General features: G+C 39.2%; 1 protein-coding gene across 1 annotated transcript in view; it reads right to left on the reverse strand.

The window, feature by feature from the left end:
* LOC123745535 (hemocytin) overlaps window positions 1-14,184 on the reverse strand; it is a 316,051-nt gene that overhangs the window by 158,233 nt on the left and 143,634 nt on the right. The window contains exons 41-46 of the mRNA XM_045726144.2: window positions 13,921-13,938; window positions 13,650-13,756; window positions 13,179-13,362; window positions 9,252-9,424; window positions 2,604-2,733; window positions 63-515 (exon numbers count right to left, since the gene is read on the reverse strand). Coding sequence (XP_045582100.2) covers window positions 63-515; window positions 2,604-2,733; window positions 9,252-9,424; window positions 13,179-13,362; window positions 13,650-13,756; window positions 13,921-13,938 — 1,065 coding nt within the window. The remainder of the gene's footprint in view (window positions 1-62; window positions 516-2,603; window positions 2,734-9,251; window positions 9,425-13,178; window positions 13,363-13,649; window positions 13,757-13,920; window positions 13,939-14,184) is intronic.

Raw genomic sequence — 14,184 nt, forward strand, 5'->3', positions numbered from 1 at the left:
AATAACAGCAATCCAAATAAAAAAAAAATATTACAAATTCATGCAAATAGGTAAGTACTTACCACAAGTACAAAGGACTCTAATGGCATAATCTTCACAAATGTTACTACGTCCAGGTTGGTCATCATTTTGACAAATCAGCCCAGATTCTGTGGTACAATGCACATACATATCATCACTGTTGGTGTAATCGGCAAATACTTGTGTAAGCCTGTCCAAGGCTTGTCCTCTGCGACCTCCTTTTGGACTGCCTTTGCGTCCACCTTTGAAGCCACCTTTTTTATCCGAGCTCTTCTCCACGTGGTTGTACTTGCATTCTATATTCATAATGTGCATGTCTTCACAAACACTGAAGCCTTTCTCACGGATCTTATCAAATGTTTCAAAGTCTCCTCGGTCTGTATCAGGGTGTGAAACATTGAACCATTCTGTCCAGTAGTCCCCAGTGCACGGCTCCTTTGTTGTAGTGGTTGGTTCATCTGAGACGGCATATTTTGGTGGTGTTGTTGTTGCTGCTATAGATTAAGATATTGATAAATATTAGTATGAACTTTCTCTTTATAATACACACTTCACAGGATAATGTCTTACAGGAACTATTGTGTTTGTTCAATAATTATTAATAATTACTTTTCATTTTGCATCTGAGACCAGTATAAAATGTTATAAAAAATGACAGTGTAGACATATGTGATAAAAGGAAACAAACAAAATAACAAAAAATTATGAAGCTAAATGAGTTACACAAAGTTACTATGTTCTGAATATAGTATTCATGAACTGTGTAATTTAATTTGCTGTGGCATTGCTTGTTATTCCTGGGTGACACTTTTATAACTCTTCTTTATATTCCATCACTGGCAGGCCATCACCATCCCTTCATCTATGGGTGACTATGTTAGGTTAAGGTTCATCAAGTCTTGTGCTTGGTTTGTGGAGGATTGTATATGGACCCTCCTTAGTACTGCAAGCACGGAATTGCAGCTCAAGATTGGCCCTGATTTTCCCCTACCGTAATTTCATAGTAATGCTGTGTAATGTTTTTGACACTTATGTCATCCCAGAACCCAGGCTTAATGAACCTCGATAAAGTAGAATACAGTGGAACCTCGGTTACAGAATGTCCCTCTTTACAAATTTTTTGGGCTACGAGCTCAATTTCTTCGTATAATTTGAATCGGTTTACGAGCTTTGCTTCATTTTGTGAATTTGTTGATACACATACGGATCGACCGAGCGCATGGTTCTTGGTGGCATGGGCAACCACGCTTTAGTTTACCAGTGCCTCCCGCCAAGTGACAATCGCGCTTGAATTATTTGTAAAGAATTTCATTTTTTCAGCTCTTTTGGTTTTTCAACATAAAAGTAATTATATACCATGCCATGGGTCCCAAGAAAGTGACCTATGGGTCATGGGTCTTCAGGGGGAGGGGGGGAGGGGAGGGGGGGGAGGGGAGGGGGGGGAGGGGAGGGAGGGGAGGAGGAGGCAGTGCAGAATGTCCCTTCCTCAACAATAAAGAAGTGGTGTGCAGTATGGGAGGAAATGCAAAGTTTTGTTAAAACAACTCACCCAAATCAAGCGGCAGTAGGCCATTGCCTTAACCTTTTCAATGACACTGATGCCTCACTACAGACAAGTGTTAAGATGTAGGGAAAAACAAGTCTCTACGGAAAGTTTCTTATTATGACAGAACAACTGACCACTATCCTACCTTCCTCATAGCAAACTTGGACACATCACCACCAGAAACCAAGAAACTCTCATTCAGGCTACATAATGAATCAGCTTTAGGCAATCTCTCTAATGCACTTCACAATATTAACTGGGAATCTGAATTTAATAATACACAGGATATAAACTCATCAACTAACCTCTTTCTCTCCAAAACTCTAAGCCTCTACAACACTCACTGTCCCCCTCCTTACCAAACAAGTAACTGATAAAAGAAAAAATAACCCGTGGCTCACAAGTGGCATAATTAAATCAATCAACAAAAAACATGAATATGAAAAGAAATTTAGGTCTGGCCTAGTTTCAAAGGAAGTAGTTAAAAGGTACTCATCAGTGCTTACCAGTATCATAAGAATATAATAATATATAAATAAGAATCATAAGAATATAATAATATATAAATAAATAAAATAAATAAATAAATAAATATTAGTGAGAAAACAAGCAGTGAGCCACAACAATTGAAAACCATAATACTTAAGTCTGATGAGTAAACAAATCAAGCCATAATTATTATTTTGAATGCCTTATGGTTAAGGTTATATAATAAACAAAACATAACTTAAACTACTGAGGTAAATAGATGAAAATATTTATATTAGTCAAATATGATAATGATAATGATGTTTATTCCAAAGAATGTGTATACAAAGAACATAAGAGTAATGTACAATTCTAGGGACAGGAGTTACACAGTACTAATGAAATCACTATTACACAAAGTGTTTCGGGTAAATACTGAATAAGATTTAGTAAAGCACAGCTTATATCAAACTCAAGTTGCAATTACAGAACTTTAATTTCAATCCATAAATTGATATGCAGAAAGTACACATTAGAAGAAAAAATAAACAAGTGGCAATTAACTTACCAATACATTCTTGTCTCACTTGTATCACATTATACTCAAAATCACAGGTGAGGGTTTCTGGGTTGAAGAAAGTACTTGGACCACATTCCTTGACGACATACGTCATCCCGGTCAGAGATGTGCTGGAACACTTGAAAAGAGAGAGAGCTCAATTTACCATCACACATACCAAATAAGGTCACATGTGATTTTGTACTGTTATAAATTTAAACTTGGTAATAAATTTGATGCATTATAGAAATAAATGTGAGTGTTCCTTTCGTGGCCATTGTTCAGTAACTGAATTTAACTTTTCCTGTAGAATGCCTTTCAAGGTCAGCCAGGATATACACTATCTGTACAAATTTGTAAAGGATTGGCCTCCTAGTTTTTATTTACCTGAATTACCTGAATTTACCCGAGGATCAGCATATCTCTAGTGATCTCAACAAGGGACAGGAAGCCAGCAGCTTGTCAAAGGTCGTCCTATTCTCCCTGATGATTTTTTCCAGGTGGATATTGAATTCAGTAATGCCTTGGCATTTACAGCTTCAATGTATAGACAGTTCCATGGGTTTATAATCCTGTGGGGTGAAAAAGCATCTCCTGTTTTCTGCACTAAACTGAGGCTTGATGAACTCATAGGCATTTTATATTTCAAATATTAAATAAATGTTTAACTGGAAAAGGCCACTTTCAATATAAAGATTCATCATCGTTTACTTTTAAATATCTTTTAGTCAACCTTCTATGCCATATCCTGATTCTGTCCATAAGTATTTCCCATTTTAAATTTGGACAACAATAGGATGCTCAAGACTCCTGCTAGCTTGTGTAAAGAGTAAGCTTTAATAGATCTTTGTTTATTTCTTGTCATGGATATTTATGTTTTCTTATTTATCCATTACCTGTAATGTGACAAGTGAAGTAATCACAGTGAGGTACACCCATGCCAACCAAGAGGCAGCACCATGCACATATTGAGGAGTCTAACATATATTCTTGACTCACAATTGGGTATCTTTGGTTTAATTCCTGGGTAGGGCAAAAATGGTTGAGCATGTTTTCTTTAACCTGATGCCTCTGTTCACCTAGCAGTAAATAGATACCCAAGAGTTAGGCAACTGTTGTTGGGCTGCATCCTGGGAAGGTCAGCAGTTTGACATTAGCTTCCAGTGCACAACTGTTTAATGCTGACCTGGTATGAAAAAAAAAAAAAAAAATTGAATGAAATGAAAGGCCATTTTCTGGGTGAGACCCGGAGGCTCCCTGGAGCTATACCGGGCTGATGTGTATATATATTAGACCATGACAACAGTCAATCGAAGGAGTTTTAGGTCTTCCAGGGACCAGAGCCAGAACCTGGCCCCCTCAAGAGAGGCACAAGGAGACAATGGCCAGAGACCAAAAGACACAAAAATGGAATCAATACAGGAAGAGGCCGAACCCCCAAACATACCAGCGATACAAAGATGCGAGAAACAACTACACGGCAGTGAGGAGAGAGGCAGAAAGAAATTTTGAAAAAGGGATTGCAGACAAATGTAAAACAGAACCAGGTCTATTCTATAAATTCATAAACAACAAATTGCAGGTAAAGGATAATATTCAGAGGTTGAAAATGGGAAATAGATTCACGGAAAATGAAAGGAAATGTGTGAAACATTAAACAAAAAGTTCCAAAGTGTGTTTGTACAAAATGAAATCTTCAGGGAACCAGATACAATAAGAATTCCAGAGAACAACATAGAGCACATAGAGGTGTCTAGAGACGAAGTGGAAAAAATGCTCAAGGAGCTAAATAAGAACAAAGCAGTTGGTCCAGATGGAGTTTCACCATGGGTTCTGAGAGAATGTGCACCTGAGCTCAGCATTCCTCTTCAACTGATTTTTCAGGCATCCCTGTTTACAGGAGTTGTAGCTGATGTATGGAAAAAGGCTAACATAGTTCCAATCAACTAAAGTGGAAACAGGGAAGACCCCCTTAATTATAGACCGGTATCATTGACAAGTGTAATAGTCAAAATATTGGAAAAAATAATTAAATCTAAATGGGTAGAACACCTAGAGAGAAATGATATAATATCAGACAGACAGTATGGTTTTCGATCTGGAAGATCCTGCGTATCGAATTTACTCAGTTTCTATGATCGAGCAACAGAGATATTACAGGAAAGAGATGGTTGGGTTGACTGCATCTATCTGGACCTAAAAAAGGCTTTCGACAGAGTTCCACATAAGAGGTTGTTCTGGAAACTGGAAAATATTGGAGGAGTGACAGGTACGCTTCTAACATGGATGAAAAATTTTCTGACTAATAGAAAAATGAGGGCTGTGATCAGAGGCAATGTATCGGACTGGAGAAATGTCACAAGTGGAGTACCACAGGGTTCAGTTCTTGCACCAGTGATGTTTATTGTCTACATAAATGATCTACCAGTTGGTATACAGAATTATATGAACATGTTTGCTGATGATGCTAAGATAATAGGAAGGATAAGAAACTTAGATGATTGTCATGCCCTTCAAGAAGACCTGGACAAAATAAGTACATGGAGCGCCACTTGGCAAATGGAATTTAATGTTAATAAATGCCATGTTATGGAATGTAGAATAGGAGAACATAGACCCCACACAACCTATATATTATGTGAGAAATCTTTAAAGAATTCTGATAAAGAAAGAGATCTAGGGGTGGTTCTAGATAGAAAACTATCACCTGAGGACCACATAAAGAATATTGTGCGAGGAGCCTATGCCACGCTTTCTAATTTCAGAATTGCTTTTAAATACATGGATGGCGATATACTAAAAAAATTGTTCACGACTTTTGTTAGGCCAAAGCTAGAATATGCAGCAGTTGTGTGGCGCCCATATCTTAAGAAGCACATCAACAAACTGGAAAAGGTGCAAAGATATGCTACTAAGTGGCTCCCAGAACTGAAGGGCAAGAGCTACGAGGAGAGGTTAGAGGCATTAAATATGCCAAAACTAGAAGACAGAAGAAAAAGAGGTGATATGATCACTACATACAAAATAGTAACAGGAATTGATAAAATCGATAGGGAAGATTTCCTGAGACCTGGAACTTTAAGAACAAGAGGTCATAGATATAAACTAGCTAAACACAGATGCCGAAGAAATATAAGAAAATTCACTTTCGCAAACAGAGTGGTAGACGGTTGGAACAAGTTATGGGAGAAGGTGGTGGAGGCCAAGACCGTCAGTAGTTTCAAAGAGTTATATGACAAAGAGTGCTGGGAAGACGGGACACCACGAGCGTAGCTCTCATCCTGTAACTAAACTTAGGTAATTACACTTAGGTAATTACCAAACACTCTGAGCATCTGTCTGCGCAACCCCCCCCTCCTCCCCGGGTTGGGGGGGACAGGGTTGTCCCAGACCTCCATGCCAGCAACTCTCCTCAGTTCAGAGGCTGAGTATCAAAAAACGCGAAAAAAATGCCAACTGGAGGGAGGGAGGGATGCCAGCTAGGGAGCCTCCGGGTCTCACCCAGAAAATGACGTTTCATTACATTCAACGCTGGTTTTCTGTGGAGAGCCCCTTCAGCTCCCCATGAGCTACCTAACCAAAGATAAAGAAAAAGAGGGACTTACCCATGAGGCGGTCGTCACTCGCTCCTCAACTTGAAGTCGAGACAACTGGCTGCAACCTGTGACCCAAGGCTACACACGCCCGAGAAGGTCCAGGAACATTAATGAGATACCGTGCAGCCAGGACCATGTTCGACCTCCAAAAACCCCGTGCTCGAATGTCAGCCCAGGACATATTCCCAAAAACAGCAGCCAAAGCCGCGAACTTACGAACATCGTGGGCACAGGGATAGACCACAGGCTGGCTGGACCGAATAATCCTGCAGACGACCTGGGAGACCGGCACCCTGGAACAGGAAAGAAGGGAAACCGGATCCACCCAAAGCGCATCCCCTGCCACGGAGGTCATCGCATGCATATAACGGCGAAGAGCCACAACCGGACACAAAACATGATGCACACCCGGCCGAACCAACCAAGCATCAACAACCCAAGGACCCCTTCGAAAAGCACCAGACTCATTCTTCGCCAAAAAAGAAGAAGGCTGCAACCGAATGAAACGACCACCAGGACCGAGAGAGCAGAAACCCCTGCGCCGGAGGAGGGCATGAAGCTCCCCGACCCGATCCCCAGAGGCCAATGCCAACAAGAAAAGAGCCTTAGAAAAACAGTCCAGAACCAAGGGGGCCACCACAAACCGAGGAGAAGATAGAAAAGAGAGCACCCTGTCCAATGATCAGAACGGCTCAGGCAGCGTATGAGCAGGCCGGAGGTAAAACAACGCCCAAGAAAGGGACTGGGGGGTGCAGATGAAACCAAAGTCAAGGCGACTAACACCCCCAAGTCCGGGTCCCTATAACAAAAACGGGGAAGTTGCGGGGCATCCGGAAAGACAACCAACCTTGCGCATTGCAGCAACCTAAACCTTGCATGCAACGACAAAGCTGCTGGCACCCGAAAATCAATCTCATTGGACTGGGTGAATTGGAGTACAAACAAGGAACACCACTCGCAGGACTCCGGGTCAAAGGTGTCATTGACCCAACAAGCAGCATGACGGAGGCAGACGGTGAGTGTCACCCTGAGTCAAGGGGACAGAGCAACCTTCAAACTCGCACAAGGTGAGGTGGGACTCTGAGGTCTCCTCCTTCAGACCACTGAGCCACCATGGGGGTTTCCAGGGCCCTTAGGCTGACTGCTAAGGGAAGCCCAGGCGAGGTACTGCTAACCGGTTATCCCAGAGCTACCAAGCAAACAAACTAAAAGTTGAACCCCTGCGACATGTGCAAGCACGGGGACCTAGTGGAGGGCCACCAAAAACATACAAGTGGTCCTACCGCCACACCTGGCAGACTCCTGCCAGGCAAAACAAAACAAAAAGAAAAGAAAAAACCCACAAAATCACAACGTCTCCAGGTGAACAGAACCGGTTGCTATGCATATATCAGACAGCTGCACAGTACCTCGCCCCAGCCAGCGGCGAAACTATCTCCTTCCCAAGGAAAAATCAGGAGCAAGAACCACTCCAGCAGAACACCAAGGGTGAGCAATCACCGAGCAGCAACAGAACCACGTGGAGGTAGTTCCTGAACGGCTCAGGGAAAATAACCCTGAAGCCATAAGGGTAGTACTTATAGGGCACCTAGGTAAGGCAGCCCTAGGTGCATGCAGCCCCAGTACTCTTGTGTTACTCTTGGCTCGCACGATACCAAAACTGAACAACAACAACACCGCACTGCAGCACTGCTCAAAGGATGGAGCCAGAGTCAATTGACCGTTCGCCCTCACAACAGCCTGTGAACTGAGGAGAGTTGCCAGCATGGAGGTCTGGGACCCCCCATCCCCCTCCCGGGGAGCAGGGGGTTGCGCACACAGATGGACGGTGTGTGTGGTGAGGTTATCTTGAGACATCATACAGCATACTTGTTTCCTTGGTTTTGATTGGAGAGTTCTGGTGCTAGTTCGGCTTTTGGTTTGCAAATTATTTGATCAGCAGTAATTTGTTTTGGAATTCCTACCTTTCCGGGTGCCTGACCTGGTAGATGGCAGACAAAGTCTGCTTCCAATTACACGGGGGTGTCTTTAGGCCATTGCTCCTCGTGCCTCATTTGAGAGGGCCAGGTTCTGGCTCTGGTCCCCAATAGGCCTAGAACTCCTTCGATTGACTGTTGCCATGGTCTAATATATACACATCAGCCTGGTATAGCTCCGGGGAGCCGAAGGGGCTCTACACATAAATTTTTTTTTTCTTTTGACATTGTAATAGGCATTCAGGAAGCACGAAAATATAAATAAAAAGTCTCTACCTCTTGTGGTTAGCCATAGTGGCCTGGAGAAGTTGCTTTTTGTGGACTGAAATGAAGGGAGTTGCAGCACGAGAATAACACTGTTAAATTAGTTCCATTGGTTCTATCTTATTTAATTTGTTCATGTTAACAGGCTGCATTGATGTGTCAAAGATGGTACTCATTATGTATAACTTTGAAAATATACATATGTATAGATATACGAGTTAAAAAAAAAAACTGTGTATTTATTCTTACTAATATATATACAATACTGTATATATAAGCCTAAATCTTAAAATTACACATAGCACACATTTTGCTTGGATATATACATGGTAATCACTCATTGGCTGATGTTAAAACGTCAATGTCTCCTAGTATGACCACCCTGCACATTCACACACTGCATGGTCATGTTGCCAGACATGCTCCTCATTTTTTCTAAGTACCTAAAAGGAAAGTAGGGGACTCAGGATTTTTTTCAAGACGGGGGATGGTTACTGGAGGCCTGATGAAGCAAATGTGAGCCCTGTGTATGTGTAGGACTTCTAAATTTGATGTAAGCATATTATATATACAGTATATGATATGCGCCCTCCAGTCAGTTAGGTCAATATCATATATATATATATGATTTGTGCCCTACAATAGTTAGGGACCACAATGCCAGTCTAAAGTATATATGGACCCTGGCTTCCTGTACCCAATAAAACTAATTATTATTATTATTAATATGTGATAATTTAAAGACAATTATGATATACTGCTCGCCTTTATCAAGGCATTTTAATAGTATCCTTATATTTAAATATGATAATTTTCTCTACCTGATAAAACTTGCGACAATCAGTTTCATGCATTTTATACTGTGGCATATAGACAGTGCATGCGTCTGAAGTCACAGTAGTGGACGAGGGCTCAGTTGTTGTAGGGCTTATTTCTGTTGTTGTTGTGCTCTGTGAGCAGTCACAGTAGAAACGGACTTCATAGTCAAAGCAATCTGAAAATTTACACATGTCTTTAGTAAATTGTTTTTCACTATGCTGTGTATACATTACAATAATGTACATGTAAATTACTTTCTAAAGATATTTCTACTGCATTCATATTGAACATAAAAATAAAATCACAATTAAAGAAAAGTTACAAAAGTAATAAGTTACAACTGATGAGAATATATTTTTTTTTTTTTTAACTTTTTCCAAACAGTAACTTTTTGTAAAAAGTTACAACAGTTACAACCCACGAGAAGTTGACATAATGGCACGGGAGATTTGTAATCAGGATGATAAACAGATAATCATAAATGCCTACAGTACACTGTAAGTAAAGATTTGTAAGGAAGGGACCTTGTAATATTTTTATGTTTAAATGTCTGTCATGCTTTAAGATGAAGTTTTGAAACTCCTGCCAAAGTGGCAGGTAACCTGCACATGCACAGTGGTGTATTTCTGATAGGTAAACATTACCCTCTAAAAGTACATAAACAAGTCCTATTATATTATAAAGAAACAAACACCAGATTAAAGGAACAATGATTAGTGCAAGTGTAAATGTTATACACTAAACTGAGGAGGTTATCATGCACACAGCCTTCAAGGAGCAATGCAGGATGTATACTCAAGCCCCACTCATCTACTTCAGATATATTTGATGATATTTTTGGAATAATGGCAGGCAGGGAGGTAAAGGTAAAAAATTCACACATGGACTAACGTTGTCCACCAAGATTTGGATTTTACAATGTAGTGTAGCTCTAAGGAGCTGCCCTTCCTCGACACTTGTGAATACCTGGGTGGAGAAAGGAAACTCCAAACTAAAGTGTTCTACAAGGATTCTAACTTGCTGTCTTATCTCTTGTACAATTCTTGTCATACAAAATCCTTAAAGCAATCTCTTCCCTATTTGTTAAGCATCCAGATAAAGTGGATAACAAGTGTGGACAGCCAACTCAAGAAGGATTTGGATATGATATGTTCATTCTTCAGGGACATGGAATACCCAGAGAGGATTCTACAGTAAGTAGCAGAAAAACATATGAGTATACAAAGGCATGACCTTCTGAGAACTGAACAGAAGCTAATTTTCCCCTCCAGGATGGCGCTTCCAAAAGTGCATATTCCTACAGCATCAAACCCCTACAGGAAGGAAATAAACAAGCTTTGGCAGTGGATGGAGGGCACCTTTAGGGAGCACTGAACATGACAACATTTCCCTTTAGACCTCCTCTCATAGTCTAGAAAATGGAAATGGATACCTGGTTGTTAATTGATTTGGCAGATCATATTCCAGGGAATATTAAGATTAAGGACCTGCCTGAAATGCTATGCATACTAGTGGCTTTACAAGAATTTAAGAACTCTTGAATATATAAATAAAAAATTTAAACTGGAAACAGTGCAAAGAATTGAAATGATTTGGCTTCCTGAGCTGAAGTACAAGAATTACAAAGAGAGGCTAGAGGTGTTAAATATGCCAAAGGCAGAAGGAAAAGAAGTAACATGATCACTATGCACAAAATAGTATCAGGAATCAACAAATTTTGTTGATCTTGCCTGAAACACTGTGCATATTAGTGGCTTTAGGCATAGTATATACCAGCTCTATCTAGAAATCCAACATTCTGTTTGTAACTCATTTTGAATGTACAGTATGTACTTTTACCTGAATAAACATAATAATAATAATAATAATAATAATTATTATTATTATTATTATTATTATTATTATTATTATTATTATTACTGTATTATATAAATTTGGTAAAGAATTCTTTAAACCTAAACCTTCAATAACAAGAGATCACAGGCTCAAGCTAGGGGAAACAGAGCAGCCAAAACTCCTCTTCTTCCAAACACTAACACCTCTCCTCCTCCCTTCCCCCCCCCCCTTCCTCACTGCCTTCCATACACCAACAAGAATTTAATAAAGTTAAGATACACTTGTACATACTGTAGTACAAAATGTAAGTAGTAGTATGTATAAAATATATCTTTAAGTTAATATTTTTGGGGGTGTGGAACAGATTAATTCCACTTATCTTACTTCTTATGGGAAAATTTGTTTCAGATTTTAAATTTAAGGTTTTTGAACCGTCCCTGGGAACGGATTAAATTAAAAAACTAAGGTACTACTGTATATATATATTGATCAGATATGCCAAAACTAATGGACAGATGAAAAAAAAGAGATAACAGGATCAATTATAAGAGGATTGACAACAATTTATTAGGATGAATTTTAAATATATGCAATGTTGAGAAGAAGGGGCTTCTTCTCAACAATGTTGAGAAGAAGGGGCTATAACTTGATGCTAAGAAAAGAAAGGTGCCAAAATATGTGGTTAAATGTTGTGTGGCAAACAGAGTGGTAATCAGATAGGGCCTCGTAGCCTGGTGGATAGCGCGCAGGACTCTTAATTCTGTAGCTCGGGTTCGATTCCCGCACGAGGCAGAAACAAATGGGCAAAGTTTCTTTCACCCTGGATGTCCCTGTTACCTAGCAGTAAATAGGTACCTGGGTGTTAGTCAGCTGTCACGGGCTGCTTCCTGGGGGTGGAGGCCTGGTCGAGGACCGGGCTGCGGGGACACTAATAGCCCCGAAATCATCTCAAGATAATCATCTCAAGAAGATAGAATAGTATAACTGAGAGCCGTGTGCTTGTCAAAACTATCAGCAGTTATTATGTGTCATATGACAAAGATTATATGAGAGACAAGGCACCATGAGTGTAGCTCTCATTCAGTAACTACATTTTGGTAATTACTTAGGGAATTAAATGCAAATATGTGAAGCAACACATAAGAAGTAGAATTTAATAGGGATAAACATCACATTATTGAATGTGGCATAGTGAGACCAGGCCACACTAATCGTACAAATTATGTGAACAGATGAGAAGGAACTCACTAAACTAAAGAGATCCAGAAGTAAAACCCTTATTGTACTGCATAGTAAACTGTCATCAGAGAACCATGTAAGGATCATACAGTAACACGAGCATATTCTACTCTGGCCAATGTTGAAATTTCATTTAAATTCTTGGATGGGGAAATGCAAACAAAAAATTTCATTATAATACTATGTTATGTATTCTTTCTAATCCAATGTACCTTCTTGTATATAAATAAATAAATAAATAAATAAATTATTCACAATATTCAAGAGCCTAAACTATAATATTCAGCAGTTGTTTTAGTATCCACAACTCAAAAAGCACATCAATAAACTAGAAAATTTAGGTTCAATTATATATCTTAATATATGACTTCTGTCTCTATAACAAGAGATATGACATGATCTCTGTATACAAAATTATAACAGGAATTAACAAAATTGATAATGATGAATTTTGCAAAGCTACAAGAACAAGAGGCCATAAACTTAAGCTAATAAAACAAAGTCTCTAAAAAACTGTGCAGAAATACTATTTAAAAATAGATCAGTCTTTGTTACTTGGCATTTTTTTTTTAATAGCAGTATATGCATTATAAATTTTCCCTAACATATTTTACCCCACATTAAATATTAATGCAATTACCTAAGTGTAGTTACAGGATGAGAGCTACGCTCGTGGTGTCCTGTCTTCCCAGCACTCTTTGTCATATAACACTTTGAAATTACTGATGGTTTTGGCCTCCACCACCTTCTCACATAACGTGTTCCAACCCATCTACCACTCTGTTTACAAAAGTGAATTTTCTTATATTTCTCTGAAAACTTTGTTTCGTTAGTTTAAATCTACGTGTACTCACGTTGTGGTGCCTGAAGACTATCGATACACTGAAGGCCAGCGTTGAGATTGCAAGTGATGGCCACCTGGCCTGATGCCTCAGGTGACAGTCCAAGGCCAACCACCTGACACTGAGTATACAAAATTTCGTGGGAAGCACAAAATGTGTACTTTTCTGCCAAGGAGCGAAGGTCATCCATGTCATCCTAGATCAGCAATGGCAATAATGAAATACAGTATTAGTGTCCGGCATACTCTAATCTCCAAAGCATTATATGCAAAAATATATATATGAAATTAATGTTTAACACTATTAAAAACTTAATACGAATGAAAATTCCATTCAGTCCCCAGTCCCCAAAATCTTGCCTTATGTAATCTAAATAATTACAGTGTTTCTCCATTATCAGTGCTGTACAGTATAGTCTGACTAATATTTAGGTGTCTATATCATGAAAAACTACTAAATGTTATAAAATGAAGAGGAGCTCACCCAGTCTTGAGGGCTGGGTGTGTGAGTATTCATCCACGACGTCCAGCCATTAACACATGTAGGCTTGGTGGTCGTGTCCGATGATGATACCGTGGATGAGGTTATTCCTGGCAAAACAGGAGAAAATTGTATTATAATTGTATTAAATTGTCTGTAGTTGCTTTTGTCTAAATACCAGTATTTAGTTTCTAATGCTACAATATGTGCTTTAAGTTATTTTGGGAATTATATTTTTGGAGAATTTATATTTATATGCATTCTTTATGCTTACCAATAGGTGTTGTCATCTCTGTTGGAAGGAAAAAAAAGAATTATATATTATTATACATCACACATTTGAAGTTCATTTCTAAAATTAAACAAGAATGCTGCCTAATGATAATCAAACCATTTATTACTAAAATCCTCTTTAATTATGACAAGTGTAGAATTTCTGTTTATAAAAAGCAAATGCTGTAAAATAGCCCATTACCCAGCATGCCCATTTAACACATGCATTTATTTGTATCTTTACAAACTAAAAGACAATAAAGAA

The sequence above is a fragment of the Procambarus clarkii genome, chromosome 71 (assembly GCF_040958095.1).
Source record: "Procambarus clarkii isolate CNS0578487 chromosome 71, FALCON_Pclarkii_2.0, whole genome shotgun sequence".
NCBI classification, from domain to species: Eukaryota; Metazoa; Arthropoda; class Malacostraca; order Decapoda; family Cambaridae; genus Procambarus; species Procambarus clarkii.